At 29.5% G+C, this 13,440-nt stretch overlaps 1 protein-coding gene across 2 annotated transcripts; it reads left to right on the top strand.

Annotated features, from left to right (window-relative positions):
• The first annotated feature begins 9,305 nt into the window (after positions 1-9,305).
• Positions 9,306-11,333, top strand: LOC140839876 (transcription factor AS1-like). 2 transcript variants are annotated; one of them, XM_073206858.1, is made up of 2 exons: positions 9,306-9,410; positions 10,371-11,333. In XM_073206858.1, exon 2 carries the CDS (start codon positions 10,599-10,601, stop codon positions 11,169-11,171), a length of 573 nt encoding a protein of 190 aa, XP_073062959.1. In that variant the 5' UTR covers positions 9,306-9,410; positions 10,371-10,598; the 3' UTR covers positions 11,172-11,333. The 2 variants fall into 2 exon arrangements, with proteins under 2 accessions (XP_073062959.1, XP_073062960.1); XM_073206859.1 differs by having other exon boundaries at positions 9,329-9,487.
• The last annotated feature ends 2,107 nt before the right edge of the window (positions 11,334-13,440 follow it).

The raw sequence follows: 13,440 nt of genomic DNA, 5'->3' as shown, positions 1-13,440 counted from the left end.
CTTACATATGAAAACAGCGAGAACAACGAGACATTAAATTTGAAATAAGTCTTTCATGATCGAGGAGTAAAAAATATTATTTTTCTATTTGTACAAAATTTTAATTATTACGTATTACTAATGTGATAATTTTCTTCTATGCTACAAAGTCACGGATACATGATAGTATAAAATGCTCCGTAATTGAAATGATTAAACGAATTCCAAAGAAAGTACGCATCTTATTAGAAGACATCTTATAAAATTTATTGACATTGTTTTGGAAAACACATAGTAAATGTTAATAAAATAACTTTGGAAGAAAATGTTAATAAATGTTAATAAATGTTAATAAAATAATAGGTTGTTGTGTATATTAACATATATATATATTAACTTATCTTCATTTTTCTTTCAAAATAATAGGTTGTTGTGTATATTATGAAGATATTTTGTAGATAAAATCACAACCCATTTGGATAAAGATATTGATGAAACAATTATTGTTATCATTCAAATGTGTCAAACACGTGTCATGTCACAAAATTGTTTGTGAATGTGGATTTAGACGAAATTATTGAATTTTTAAAAAAATTCTCATTAATTTTATTGAATGTGATTTAAAAATATTTATTTTATCACATATTAAAAAAAAATCATATAGCTTCTCGAAAATTAAAGAATTAAATATGTATTAAGGTTGATGTTCGACATCAATACACTAAACACGATAAGAATCGTGTCATTGCCTTAGACTAACATAATCTAAAATTTTGATATATGATAGTGATCATTAGTCAAAAAAATTAATCGACATGCGTTATATTTAAGAAACTTTTTTTAAATTAGCGAAAAATAGTTTTTATTTTTAATTTTTTAAATTATATTATTTTTTCAATCTAAATATTTATTCATTTTTCACTAATTTTTAATAATAACATGCCGTGCATCGCACGGGTTAAATACTAGTGTTAGTATTAATAAAGTTGTTCTAAATTTATACTAGATTCAAAATGGATCCCTAAATCAATATATCACCGATCACTTGGCCTCAAATGGGATGATCAATTTCATAGGTATTGAAAAAACATTATTGATTCTGCGGCAAAAAATGATGTACTTTTTCATATCTTCATGTTTGCTAAAGATATATGCTCGTTCCTTTATCCGTCATCCCCACTCTTTTTCTTCACAGAAAAATTTATGCAAGTTCCAACAAAAAACATTTCTATTTATCATATTCAATTACAAATTCAAGTTTCAATTTTTTATTTATCATCATCCAAATTATATTTAATATCTATTTTATAGATATTAAAGATAATATTACTAAAATTTATATCTTATTAATTTTATAAAATATAGTAAATAAAACAAAAGATCTAAAAAATATAAATTTATTATACTATAAATTTAACCTAGCAAGAGGGGCGATGGGTTTCGACGGTTTTCCGGAAGGCACGATTTAACCTAGCAAAAGTGGTATCGATGGAAAGATTAGATCGAGAGCTTTCTGAATCTATGGTTACTATAAATTTTCGCCCACCGGCTGAGGTAGTAAAGCCGGTCAAAGGTGACGGATTTTTTTTGAGATTTTGTTTAAGGAGAGACAGAAGGTACGAGGAGAGAGGAGAGAGGGGATGAATGAGGAAGATGATACATTTTTTATTTTTTACTAGCTATTCTGCACACGTGGTGCGTGTGTGTACAATTTTTTTTTATAATTATTTATGGACTAAAATGAAATTTGACAAATTATCGAGGTACTAAAGTGCTATTTGAATAATTGTAATAAAAAAAATAAAAACAAAAATGTTTTTTGAAATTAAAAAAAAAACAAAAATGTAATTTTGATATCAAATAGGGGCAAAATAGGTAAACCAAAAAACAGACCAAAGACACCAAAAACAGTTATTCTAATATGCTTAAACTTAATAAATAGTAAAAGATGGTATATGTGTATTGATGGGAAAATTGAATTTTGTTTGTAATCGATTATTTTAAACGTATTTTCTCATTCTCAAAGACAAAACTAATGTTTGATTTTTATTTTATTTTCACCTCTCAGTTTATTAAAAACTTTTAATTTAATTTTTCTATCCTTCCAAAAATTTATATAACAATATATATTAAAATTTATAAATACCAAATATAAAATTAAAAATAAAATACCAAATGAATTACAAACTTTTAATATGAGCAGTTTGTAGTAGCGGTTTATGAAACCAATACTAAAAAGTATTCAGCATGTATAATATATAATAACAGTGGTTCATGTAGCCAATACTAAAAATATTCAAAATACATAATTTTCAAATCAATCGTAAAAGAATAGAGCAATAACAACAGTTCATAGGACCAATTTTGTGAAAGCCAATGTTAAAAATATTAAGTATGAGCAGTTTTTCATAATGCTGCTAATAGTAATATTAACAAGAGAAATTTGTAGCAGCAATTTATACAAAAAAGTTCTAAAAATATTCAATAGGTATAATTTCAAATTAATCATAAAATAGAGCCACAAAAACAGTTCATATCACCACTTTTGAGAAAATCGATGCTAAAAATATATAATATGAGCATTTTACAAAATTCTCTTTATATCAGCAAGAGCAGTTTGCAATATATGTATATAAAACAAAAGCTAAAAAGTATTCAATAGATATATTTTAGAAACAATCCTAAAAATTAGAGCAATAAAAGCGGTCCACGACGACGTTTTTGTGAAAACCGTTAAATGTTTTCAATATGAGCAGTTTCCGGAATGTTCCTAATAGTTATATCAATAAGAGCAATTTATAAAAGCGTTTTATACGACCAATACTAAAAGTATTTAAGAGGTACAATTTCTAAAACCATCCTAAAAAAATAGAGCAATAAAAGCGGGCAACGTCACCGGTTCTGTGAAACCGTTGATAGATATCTTCAATATGAGCAGTTTCTGGAATGCTCTTAATAGTTATATGAATAAGAGCAATGTATAGAAACGTATTTAATAGGTGCAATTTTCAATTCAATCCTAAAAAACAGAGATATAAGGGCGGTCCATGACACATGTTATGTGAAAACGACTGTTACATGTCTTCAATATGAGCAATTTCCGGAATGCTCTTAATAGTTATATCAATAAGAGCAATGTATAGAAACGGTTTAAACGACCAATACTAAATGTATTTAATAGGTGCAATTTTCAAATCAATCCTAAAAAAACAGAGCTATAAGGGCGGTCCACAACATCGGTTTTGTGAAACCGTTGTTAAAAATATTCAATTAGAGTAGTTTTCAGAATGATCCTAATAGCTAAATCAATAGGAGCAATTTATAGCAGCGGTTGATACAAATCGGTACTAAACCGCTGTTAAAAATATTCAATTAGAGTAGTTTCCAGAATGGTCCTAATAGCTAAATCAATAGGAGCAATTTATAGCAGCGGTTGATACAAAACGGTACTAAAAATTGCGCAACTAAAGCGGTTATGCGACCACTCCTAAAAGTAAGGAAATAGAACCGGTTTAAGTAAAACCGATTTTGTTGTTCAGTTTGCACGAGTGGTTTTAAAAGTGATCCTAAAAAACCGCTTCTAGAAACACTTTTTTTTGTAGTGGAAACCAAAAAAAAGATAAGTAGAAAAGCTTTTGATTAACTTAAAAAACTCTAAAATTTAACTACATACTATTAATAATACTATTAATAATATCACGAGGCAATATGCGAAATGCATTAAAAATTAATTAATAAGTTTTAAAATTTATTTTATAATAAAGCAACCGTGATCGAGATATCTAATTTTCAATCAAATGGTTAGATAAAAACAATTCCGGCTCCCGCCTACAAACAAAGACTAAGGAAAGATAAAATAATTAATAATTTAATGCAAATCCTTCGATTTTTTCTTGTCCACCGACATAATATATTAAAATGTTGGCATATATTAATATATTACTGTATATAATATAGTTTATAAATTTTGTAACTGAATCCAACGATGGACACGGGTTTGGGTGGCCAAAAAAATCGATTAATCCCAAAATGTAATTGCCATTTCCTATAGTTATGCCAACATTGTGGTCCACTAAATTAAATGAGATTACCTTCAATATGGCTTCTTCTTTTTTTTCTCTCAATCCCCATGATAACATCTCTAGATCTTGGCGTGAAAAATGGAAGATTTGTTGGCATTTCGTGCTCCAATTCGTTGACTTTGTTTGTCCGTGATTTTTTGATCTATAGGACGCTTCTGAACTAACTCGACTTTACTCCATGAGCTTGAAGCTTCAAGTATTGATAGCGAAGGTGAGATAGAATTCGATGAAATTCTAGAACGAGTGTTATTTGAAGGGAAATATAATTTTCCAATTTAATTGATTTTTCCAATATTATCTTTTTCTTACTAATTTAATTGTGTAGAATATTTAATAAAAAAATTTCTTTCTAGATAATGAGATGATAATGCAAATATTATCATGATATGATATCAATATTAAAAAAGAGTTTGTTCCTAATTAAACTTTTACTTTCTTTGTGGAATATGTTTCCTTGTGTAGATAAACTCTAGGAAAGATTAAATGTATAAATAAGATAAACAAGTACATTGTTGCTGCTGCTTTTTCGATCTATTGCTCACGTGTTTTTCACTATTCGCTTGAAAGTTTTCGTGGCTGCATATCATTTGCACTTTGCACGTCGTGGTTTTCAGAGACAAATAATTCTCAATGATGTATCTATTTTAAAGAGTGATGATTTCACGCGTTGCCTTGATTGTTGTAGACATCTACAGACAACATCTGTGACGAAGTTGGCTGAAGATCGTTTTGTTGCTCCATTTTTTGATATCACATGTTTGCTTTCTTGAATAAGTTTTATTCTGGTTATTTATTTTTAGAAAGCATTTATATTTTCAAATGATTTTATTAATAATCACTATTGATATTGTATTAATGTAAACTCATTGTTTTATAGCAATTAATTTTTTCCCCGAGGCACCTCACAATTTAATCTTGAGCATCTATTTACTTAAAGTCAATTTGTGTTACAAATTTTAATATTCCGCTGCATGTTGTCTAAAATGTTGTGACATTCAGCACAACACGTAATTATGATAAAACACAAATTTACAATCTTACAATATTATTGTTATATACACTCGCACCTGTCAAGCAATAAACATTTCATTATTAATTATGCCTTGATGTTTTTATCCTTAGGAAGTTATTGAATTAACAGAAGTCGATGTGGGTAGACATGTAAAGTTTATAAGAATCTTCTTTGATTAGCGTGAGAGTTAGCAACATTGAACTTGGTTGGCCCATATTTTTAGATCCTGACCATCGATCCAGTGGAAGGGTTAGCATCGAAAAAACAATTGTACATATGAAAATGAAAAGGATGGCTAGAATAACTTAAGCCCAATTCTAACTACCTACATGGGCCTGGAAGCAGTTTAATGTGAAATTGAAGCCCAAATGTCCCCCAAAATACAAAAAACATACAAAATAAGACAAAAATATTTTTTTGTCCATTTTTTTATAGCGGATAATTTATTCATTTATTTTTCACTACTTGATATGTGAAAATAATATAGCTGGCTCACCAATTTTCCAACCCACCACTAGTTAAATTTCAGTTTAGATTCGCTATTTTGCGTGTTTAGTAATTTAAAACTTTTTTCTCTATAATATTGACGTGCTGCTTGATATATTAACGATATTCGATGTCACATCAATATTTGTGTGGAAAATAATTATAGTTGCAAAACAAATAAAAGTAAAATGTACTAAAACTGAAACTCGTCTACTTGAATCATAAAAATTACAATAAGAATTAAGATATCAACTTGCATACGTGTGGTAAAATGTAATAACCCAAGTATAATTTCGAATTAATCCCAAAACGTTTTGTTTGAATTTACAAATTTTTATGTATAATATATATTTAAGTATTTTTATTATTTATATTTTTTTATTATTTAATTAGTTTACATTTTTTGGTTCGTGGATTGTGGACACTGAAAGATCCAAATGTAATAAATTAGAAAGGAGTGATCGATCATGCTCCCTTATAACCTGACCAGTTTGGGTGAGGGATAAGAATTGAGGTTAAAATGGAGGATCCGATTTATTAACCCGACCCCGGTCCCCCACGCAGATCCCTATAAGATCTTGCCAGTCTGACTTTTTTTCTACTTTACTCGTTTATTTTATATTATTAATAATAATTATTAATAATATATAATATAATTAACTTTGGGAAGAGGGTAAGTATGTATGATGATTAAATATATTTTAGATGTAAAAATACAAATTAATTATTTTCTTATAATTGAAAATCCGATCAAGATGTGAAAAAAAGTTATTGAATAAATTTCATGTGTAATATGGTAAATTATTAGAATCTTTCTATAAATCTACGGGAATATTAAATGGTAGGCAGGACAACCCAATCTCTATAAATTTTATTTTTTTATTATGAAATATATATTCCGATACAAATATAAAATAAATTTTACTTTTAACTATATTTTTTAAAAAGAAAACTTTAATGTTTATCTTTGCATTATTAATCAAGACAATAAGTAAACGAAACAAAGAGAAATACATTTTTTGATCATGTAATTTGTATATTTTTTATTTTTCGTCATGTTATCTCAAAATTTTCAGTTTTCATGTATTAACTTAGTTATATAACTAAATATATCCTATGCATCTATATTATATATTATAATATAAAGATTTTACATAAAAAAAATGATCATTAATTATTATATTTCAATAGGACAATTTAACAGCATACATTGGTTTTTCACGAATCTTTCATCATATGATTGATGTATTTAAGATTATATAATTTAATTTAAAAATTTAAATTCCTTCTTCTTCTTTTTCTTTTTTATTTAAGATTATATAATTTAATTTAAAAAATTTAAATTCCTTCTTCTTCTTTTTCTTTTTTATTCTTACAATACATATTTAATAAAACAATTTTTTGGCTAAAGTTTTAATTTTATCCTTTTACCAGTGTTTAGAGAATTAAAGAGTTTTTTTTTTTGGACTATGTAATGATAAAGTTAAAACATGACAAATTTATGTTTATTTTTCCAAGGGAAAATTTTGTCAAAATCTTGATAAGTAGTATATTTTAATACAAAAAAAAATTTATTTTTTAAAAAGTGACATCCGGTTCATGAAATTTTTATTAAATATCTCAACGATTGAAATTTTGAGCAATAATTCTTAAATTTTCCAAATAATTTTTAACATATAATAAATAATAAAAAGCAGATGTAACGTATCACTGAGAATACTGAGTGAAAGAGTTGTCTTTATCAAATTCGTCTCCTTGTACCGTGAAACGCGGACTACAGGCTTCCCCACAAATTAACACCTCCACCCCATTTAATGCCATGACCCACTTTTATTTATTTATTTATTTATATTCTATTTTTATATATATATATATATATATATATATATATATATTTATTTATTAAGTTTTTTTAAAAAAACAAATTAAATGAAAATTTGTATACTCTGGCTTTGTTTCTCTTTGATATGTTCTTTATTTTCTTCAATGATTTTATAAACTTTCAAATCTATGTTATATTAACATATGAATTTTTCAATATGTGTGTTATTTCATAACCAATGTATATAGAATTTTCCGCACTAATCATATGGAATCACTTATATATATTTAGAGTTAACTTTCATTTAACTTTTGGCTCTAGCATAAATTTGAATACGTGACTCTCGTGTTATTTTTCCGACGCTTCGTCGTTGTATCGTAAACATGATGCAATGCTACTAATTTTAATTGTAGCTTGAAATAAATAACATACAACAATGAATATGCAGAAATTATAACTTGCATATGTGTTGTGTGTGAATTTAATATTGTTTAAAAATATATATTGAAATAATTAATATCGACTGTCACATGAATGCTTAAGATTTTATTATTCCTCAAAAAAATATTTCGACATTAATATTATATACTCAGTTTTTGCAAAAATGGGAGATTTAGCAGTGTGACATTGGTAAAGCCGGTAATGGAACACAACCTTACTATATATGCAGTGATATTACGAGACTATGGCAATAGATATTATGATCAAGTTCTTATCATTATATTAAAAGTAATTTTATTTTTTTATATTTGTGGCATCGCATAGTGCACCTGATTGGATGCTTATGGGTTAGACCATTAGGTTCATGAGTTCGAAGAAGTACGTGTCTATCTGCTGGTGTTATCTCGTATTCCTTAGAGATCAGTCTTATTATTTCTCTACCGTCGTTCATGTCCCCGACAGAGAGAATATTTACACGTCAAGATCAGACGTAACTCTTTTACGGTTAACTTGGCCAACCAAATCAGGCGGCGCTACATTAACAGCTTGACGTACGAGAACTTCTCAGGATGTTACTAATCATATTATTATTCTCACTCATTCACACTTAATCCAACATTCCCCCAATAAATATAGAAATATGCTTCTTGTAGTATCTCAACTCATGACATCATTCTCATACCAATTGTTATGGCCAAGCTCTTATCACTATGCCAAAATATATACTTATTAGCCAAGACACGACTTTATTTCTTTATAATTCTGGCAGCACATAATGCCCCTACTTGAGCACTAATAGGTTGGACTGTTAGACCATGAATCCGGATAATTCTGGCAGCTCATAATGCCCCTAATATCAATCTTTTACGATTGACCTAACCAACCAGATCAAACGGCACAACGTCAACAGCTTAACGTACAATAACTTCTCATAAATCACTCATCTCATTACTATTTCCAACCATTCACATTTAACCCAACATAAGATCTTGGAGGTCAGGGTTTAAATTTTTGCATTAATTAAATTTGCATGTAAAAATTGGATATTTTTTTTTCTTTTTTATGAATATAAATATTTTATTTGTTGATACATATATATGAGCATGGAAAATCAATAATTTGGATACTTAAAGTTATTAAACAATAAAATTATGTAATATTTCAAAACAAAAGGAAAACAAATTGAATTTCAAATAGATAAAAAGGAATGGAAAAACAGGTGGAATTTAATTTTAAAAAGTAAAGTAGAGAAATATATTATTTTGTAGATTAAAATTAAAAATATTAAATATTAAATTTTAAAAAATAAAGCTAGATTTATTTTTTAAAATTTTAAACCAGCAAATGATAAAATCAACTGAATCCAAACATGTACAGAACATAAATATTTTCCGTAAATTAGCTTTACTATATTTGTTACGTTTTGTTTATTTAAAAAATAAAATAAAACTCAAAAGCATTTTCAAAATAAATAAATAACCAAATAATATACTTAAAACAGTTCTATCAATTCTGAAGAGTCATACACAGAGCTGCTTTTCTTTATCCCCTTTCTTTGCTGAACCTTAGTAGCGATTTCAGATAACAGGTATATTTGTTAATTAATATGAGAAAATTGGAAACGGGATTCGGATAAAAGTTGCTGGTTTCTTGAACATAATTTACGTAAGCTATAGTTTTTTTTCCTCTGCAAATTTGATCCGTTTTTCTCAGTTCTGATAGCTTTGTGCCTATGTTTTCTTGGGTTCTTCTTAAGTTTTTATTTTAATTTAATTTAATTTATTTTTTCTTTGGATAAAAACATAAAAGATTTAAAAAATGTGTGAACATCTTGAGTAGAGGATTGTGTTCGCTTTGCTTTGCTTCACTTCAAACGCCACTCCAGAAATTTTACCTTTTCTTGTTTTCGTCGCGGTACCATGTTTTGTGTACCCTTAAGTTGTCTGCAAATATAATGCAATGTTGCTTCACTATAAGAGTCAATTCTTGATTAATATTTTTTTATGCAGACTTGATATTTTTGTTTTTTGTTTACGGTTCATGGAGGAGGAGAAAAGGAGAAAATGGCAATTTGTGTTGAGTACTTGAACACTAAATCTAGTTTTATTCTTAGTTATGTAATATATTTTATGTTTTTATGATCCCATGACTTCCATATATAAAAAGGGAACTCCTCAGCATGGAACTTGTGCTTGATCCCTAAAAAGTTCAAATTTACCAAAGTACTACTCTTGTTTTGACATTTGGTCTAAAAGTGGCTAAGCTATTGATTAAAAGCCACCCTTTTGATGATACTTTCTTAGTATATATGAAATTTGTCATGGTTTGGTTGACCTCTTGTTTTTGATGTTTTTGTGATGCCCTTTTACCTTGCTCCATTAGTTTGTTAGACCAAATCAGAGCTTTCTGGTTACATGAATTCTAACCGAATTATTTCGTGTTCCAAGAACTTCTCTTGTACAATCAATGTGGATGGGAAATGTTTATAAATTGTGATGCTTGTTTTGTACCTTTTCTCATCGTTTGCTGATATTCAACGTGTTATCAGATAACTGTGAAGAGTTTTTTTGGTCCATATGAATCAGTTTCTAATTCGGGGACAACGAGTCCTGCTTAAAAAGAACCATGGATTGAGAAGGGAGTAAGGACATATCTACCTGAGTGTAACATAGTCTTGCATAGAATTGATTGTAGAGGGAAAATAAGGTTAAATATATATTTCCAGACCACTTAGTGAAACTTGCAAAACTTCGTCTTGACACCTCAAGAATCTACAATGACCACTTCAAACGGCAGATTTCTCCATACTGACCACCCTCCACCTCCAACACCAACAGTGCTTCCTCCATGGCTAGCTAGTTTCAACTCGACCCAGACAATTAGGCCACCATCAGTGAATTTAAGCCTTTCTCCGTGGTCTCAGCCTGATGCAATACCAGATAATGGATCACACAGTTCAATCAGTTCTTTCGCATGTCATGGGTTTAATCCTCTAGTTGGAGATAATCCACTACTTTCTGAACTTATGGAATGCTGCAAAGAATTGGAAGAAGGGCAGCAATCTTGGGTTGCTCATAAAAAAGAAGCCGAATGGAGACTGAAGAGGGTTGAACTTCAGTTGGAATCGGAAAAGGCTAGACGAAGGAAAGAGAAAATGGAGGATATAGAAGCAAAAGTGAGAGCTCTTAGGGAGGAGCAAAGGGTTAGTTTGGATCGGATTGAAGCCGAATACAGAGAACAATTAGCGGGATTGAGAAGGGAAGCAGAGGCAAAAGAGCAGAAACTGGCTGAGCAGTGGGCTGGTAAGCACTCCAGGCTTACTAAATTTCTCAAGCGGATGGGAACTTAGCACTCTGTTTTTGGAACGTGATTCGGTATCATTGAATAAATCTTAACTTCAGACGATAATCTGCATGTTTCTATCTTAAAGGAGTAAGTTTCATGTTAAAGATTATGTTTTGCAGATTCAGATTCTGTCGATTTTTAACTTGCATTTAAAGCAGTTGTCTAATTACAAGTAATGTAATTTGTTTCTTGTTTCATATCTGTTTTCTTGGAGAATAATGCATGGATAGTTTATCATAAATAAGTTTATGCAAGTGTTGGTTGCTTCATTTTCTGTCAAAAATGGAGTGCTAATGCCGTGCAGATGGTTCAATGCATCTGTTTTGTTGCAGTTTTTGCGTAAAAAGTTGTAAAAGAAACCCCTTAAACTTGAAGTACACCCAAACTTTTCATGGCATAAACTCAATTTTCCAAGATATTTGAATTCGACAATAAAAAATTCTATTGCATAAAAACAAAAAAATAACATTGATTGTGCCACCTCTTTCTTGTAATAATATTTCAATAGTAGTGAAATGATATCGACGGTAGATATCGAAAGGAATATATGTATGATCCAATCCATTTCTTTTTTACTTTTTCATCGTACATTAACAAATGATCAAACCCATTTGATTTTCGTTGTCATCGTACACTGACAGATGAACTCAAACAAGGTCACATTATGGAACCTTGTGTTCTTCAATCTGTAAACTTTCGTACAATTTAAAACCTGCTCGATTAATTAGATGTATTTTCTTATGGTTTCATTAGTTTTAGAAGAGAGAAACTTAGTTGTATTCTCCCACACCAAACGCAAGTGCTATTGCTGCATGTGCATTCTTTTTGCAATTTTTGTGCAACTTGTGAAATGTATCCCTTAAGCTTGCATTATAAGGCCCCGTTTGGTTTGAGGGATAAAGTAGGTTTATATATTTAACCCACTTTATCCCTCGTTTGGTACGCGTGATTATTTAACCCACTTTATCCTTCCTATGAATGATTAGGTTATATTAGGTAGGTTAAAATAATACCTCCTTACCCCCTAGGATTATTTATCCTACTCTTAATCCATCCTATTTTTCCAATTTTACCCTTCTCCTAAATTCAAACTCACCACCACTTCCCGCCTAAATTCAAACTCACCACCACTTCCCGCCGCCGCTCGCCGCCTCAACGACCGCCGCCCCCCTCCGGCTGCCGACCGCCGCCGGCCGAGCACCGGCCGACCGCCGGCCGAAATTTCCGACCGGCCGTTTCCGGCCGCAGCCCCCCGCCGGCCGTTTCCGACGGACCATTTCCGGCCGGCCGCCGTGAAGGAGAAGGACAATTTCGTCTTTTCATCAAAAAATTCAAAATTATCCTACACTTAAAAATCTTACCAAACATAATATTATTTTACCCCATATTAATTCATCCTACCACAATCATTTTCTTTATCATTTACATACTAATCATTAGTTTATCCTATCCTTCCAACCAAACGTAGCCTAAGAATACTGTCGTGGGATAAATTTAATTTTCCCATGATATTTTAGCACACGGTATTCGATGACGAGGAAGTACAAGTTTTAGTACGCATATTGAATAGGGCCAGGATTTATGTACGAATGTAACGAAATTTAAATGATATTGTTTTAAAGAATAAAATTCATTTTGATATGGGAACTATCGATAATCAATATGTATGATACCCTTGTCCCACATCTGGAAAATTAAAAATTTAAAATGAGTTTATAATGGCTTACAATGGATTTCTATAACAACTTGGGTTAATCATTTTCGTAAAGCGAAGACGGATACGAAAAAGTTGCTATAGGAGCCCATTATGCAGTCACGCAGCTGCGGGCCCGGGCTCGGGACGTGACAATAGGTAAATTAGTCTTTGAGTTACCTAAATGATTCAGGTGGTATATGAATTATTGATAAATTGATAAATTAGTGTATTGATTATTGTAAATGACTTAATCGATATATGATTAAACTAAAATATCAATTTTCCCGTTAAATAAAATTACTTTCAAGTCTAATAATAAATTTATGTTTATTTAAAAAGTATATTATAATAAGTTTCATACCTTTGATATAAAAATGGTAGAATTGTTAATAAACACAAAGATATATCAATTGACTCAAATATAATATATTTTCAAAATATTTATAAATATATAATAACTTCTATATATATTATGTTATTACAATTATATATTAATAAAATTATAAATAGGTGAATAAGTTATAAACAAATCTAAAATATATTTTAATGTATAGATAAAAATATAATAAAATAGATA

This window comes from Primulina eburnea, chromosome 8 (genome assembly GCF_022965805.1).
Source record: "Primulina eburnea isolate SZY01 chromosome 8, ASM2296580v1, whole genome shotgun sequence".
Taxonomy (NCBI): domain Eukaryota; kingdom Viridiplantae; phylum Streptophyta; class Magnoliopsida; order Lamiales; family Gesneriaceae; genus Primulina; species Primulina eburnea.
This window is presented reverse-complemented; position numbering and strand designations above follow the sequence as displayed.

Coding starts and splice junctions, on each gene's coding strand:
- LOC140839876 (XM_073206858.1), top strand. CDS start 10,599: ATGACCACTTCAAACGGCAGATTTCTCCATACTGACCACCCTCCACCT.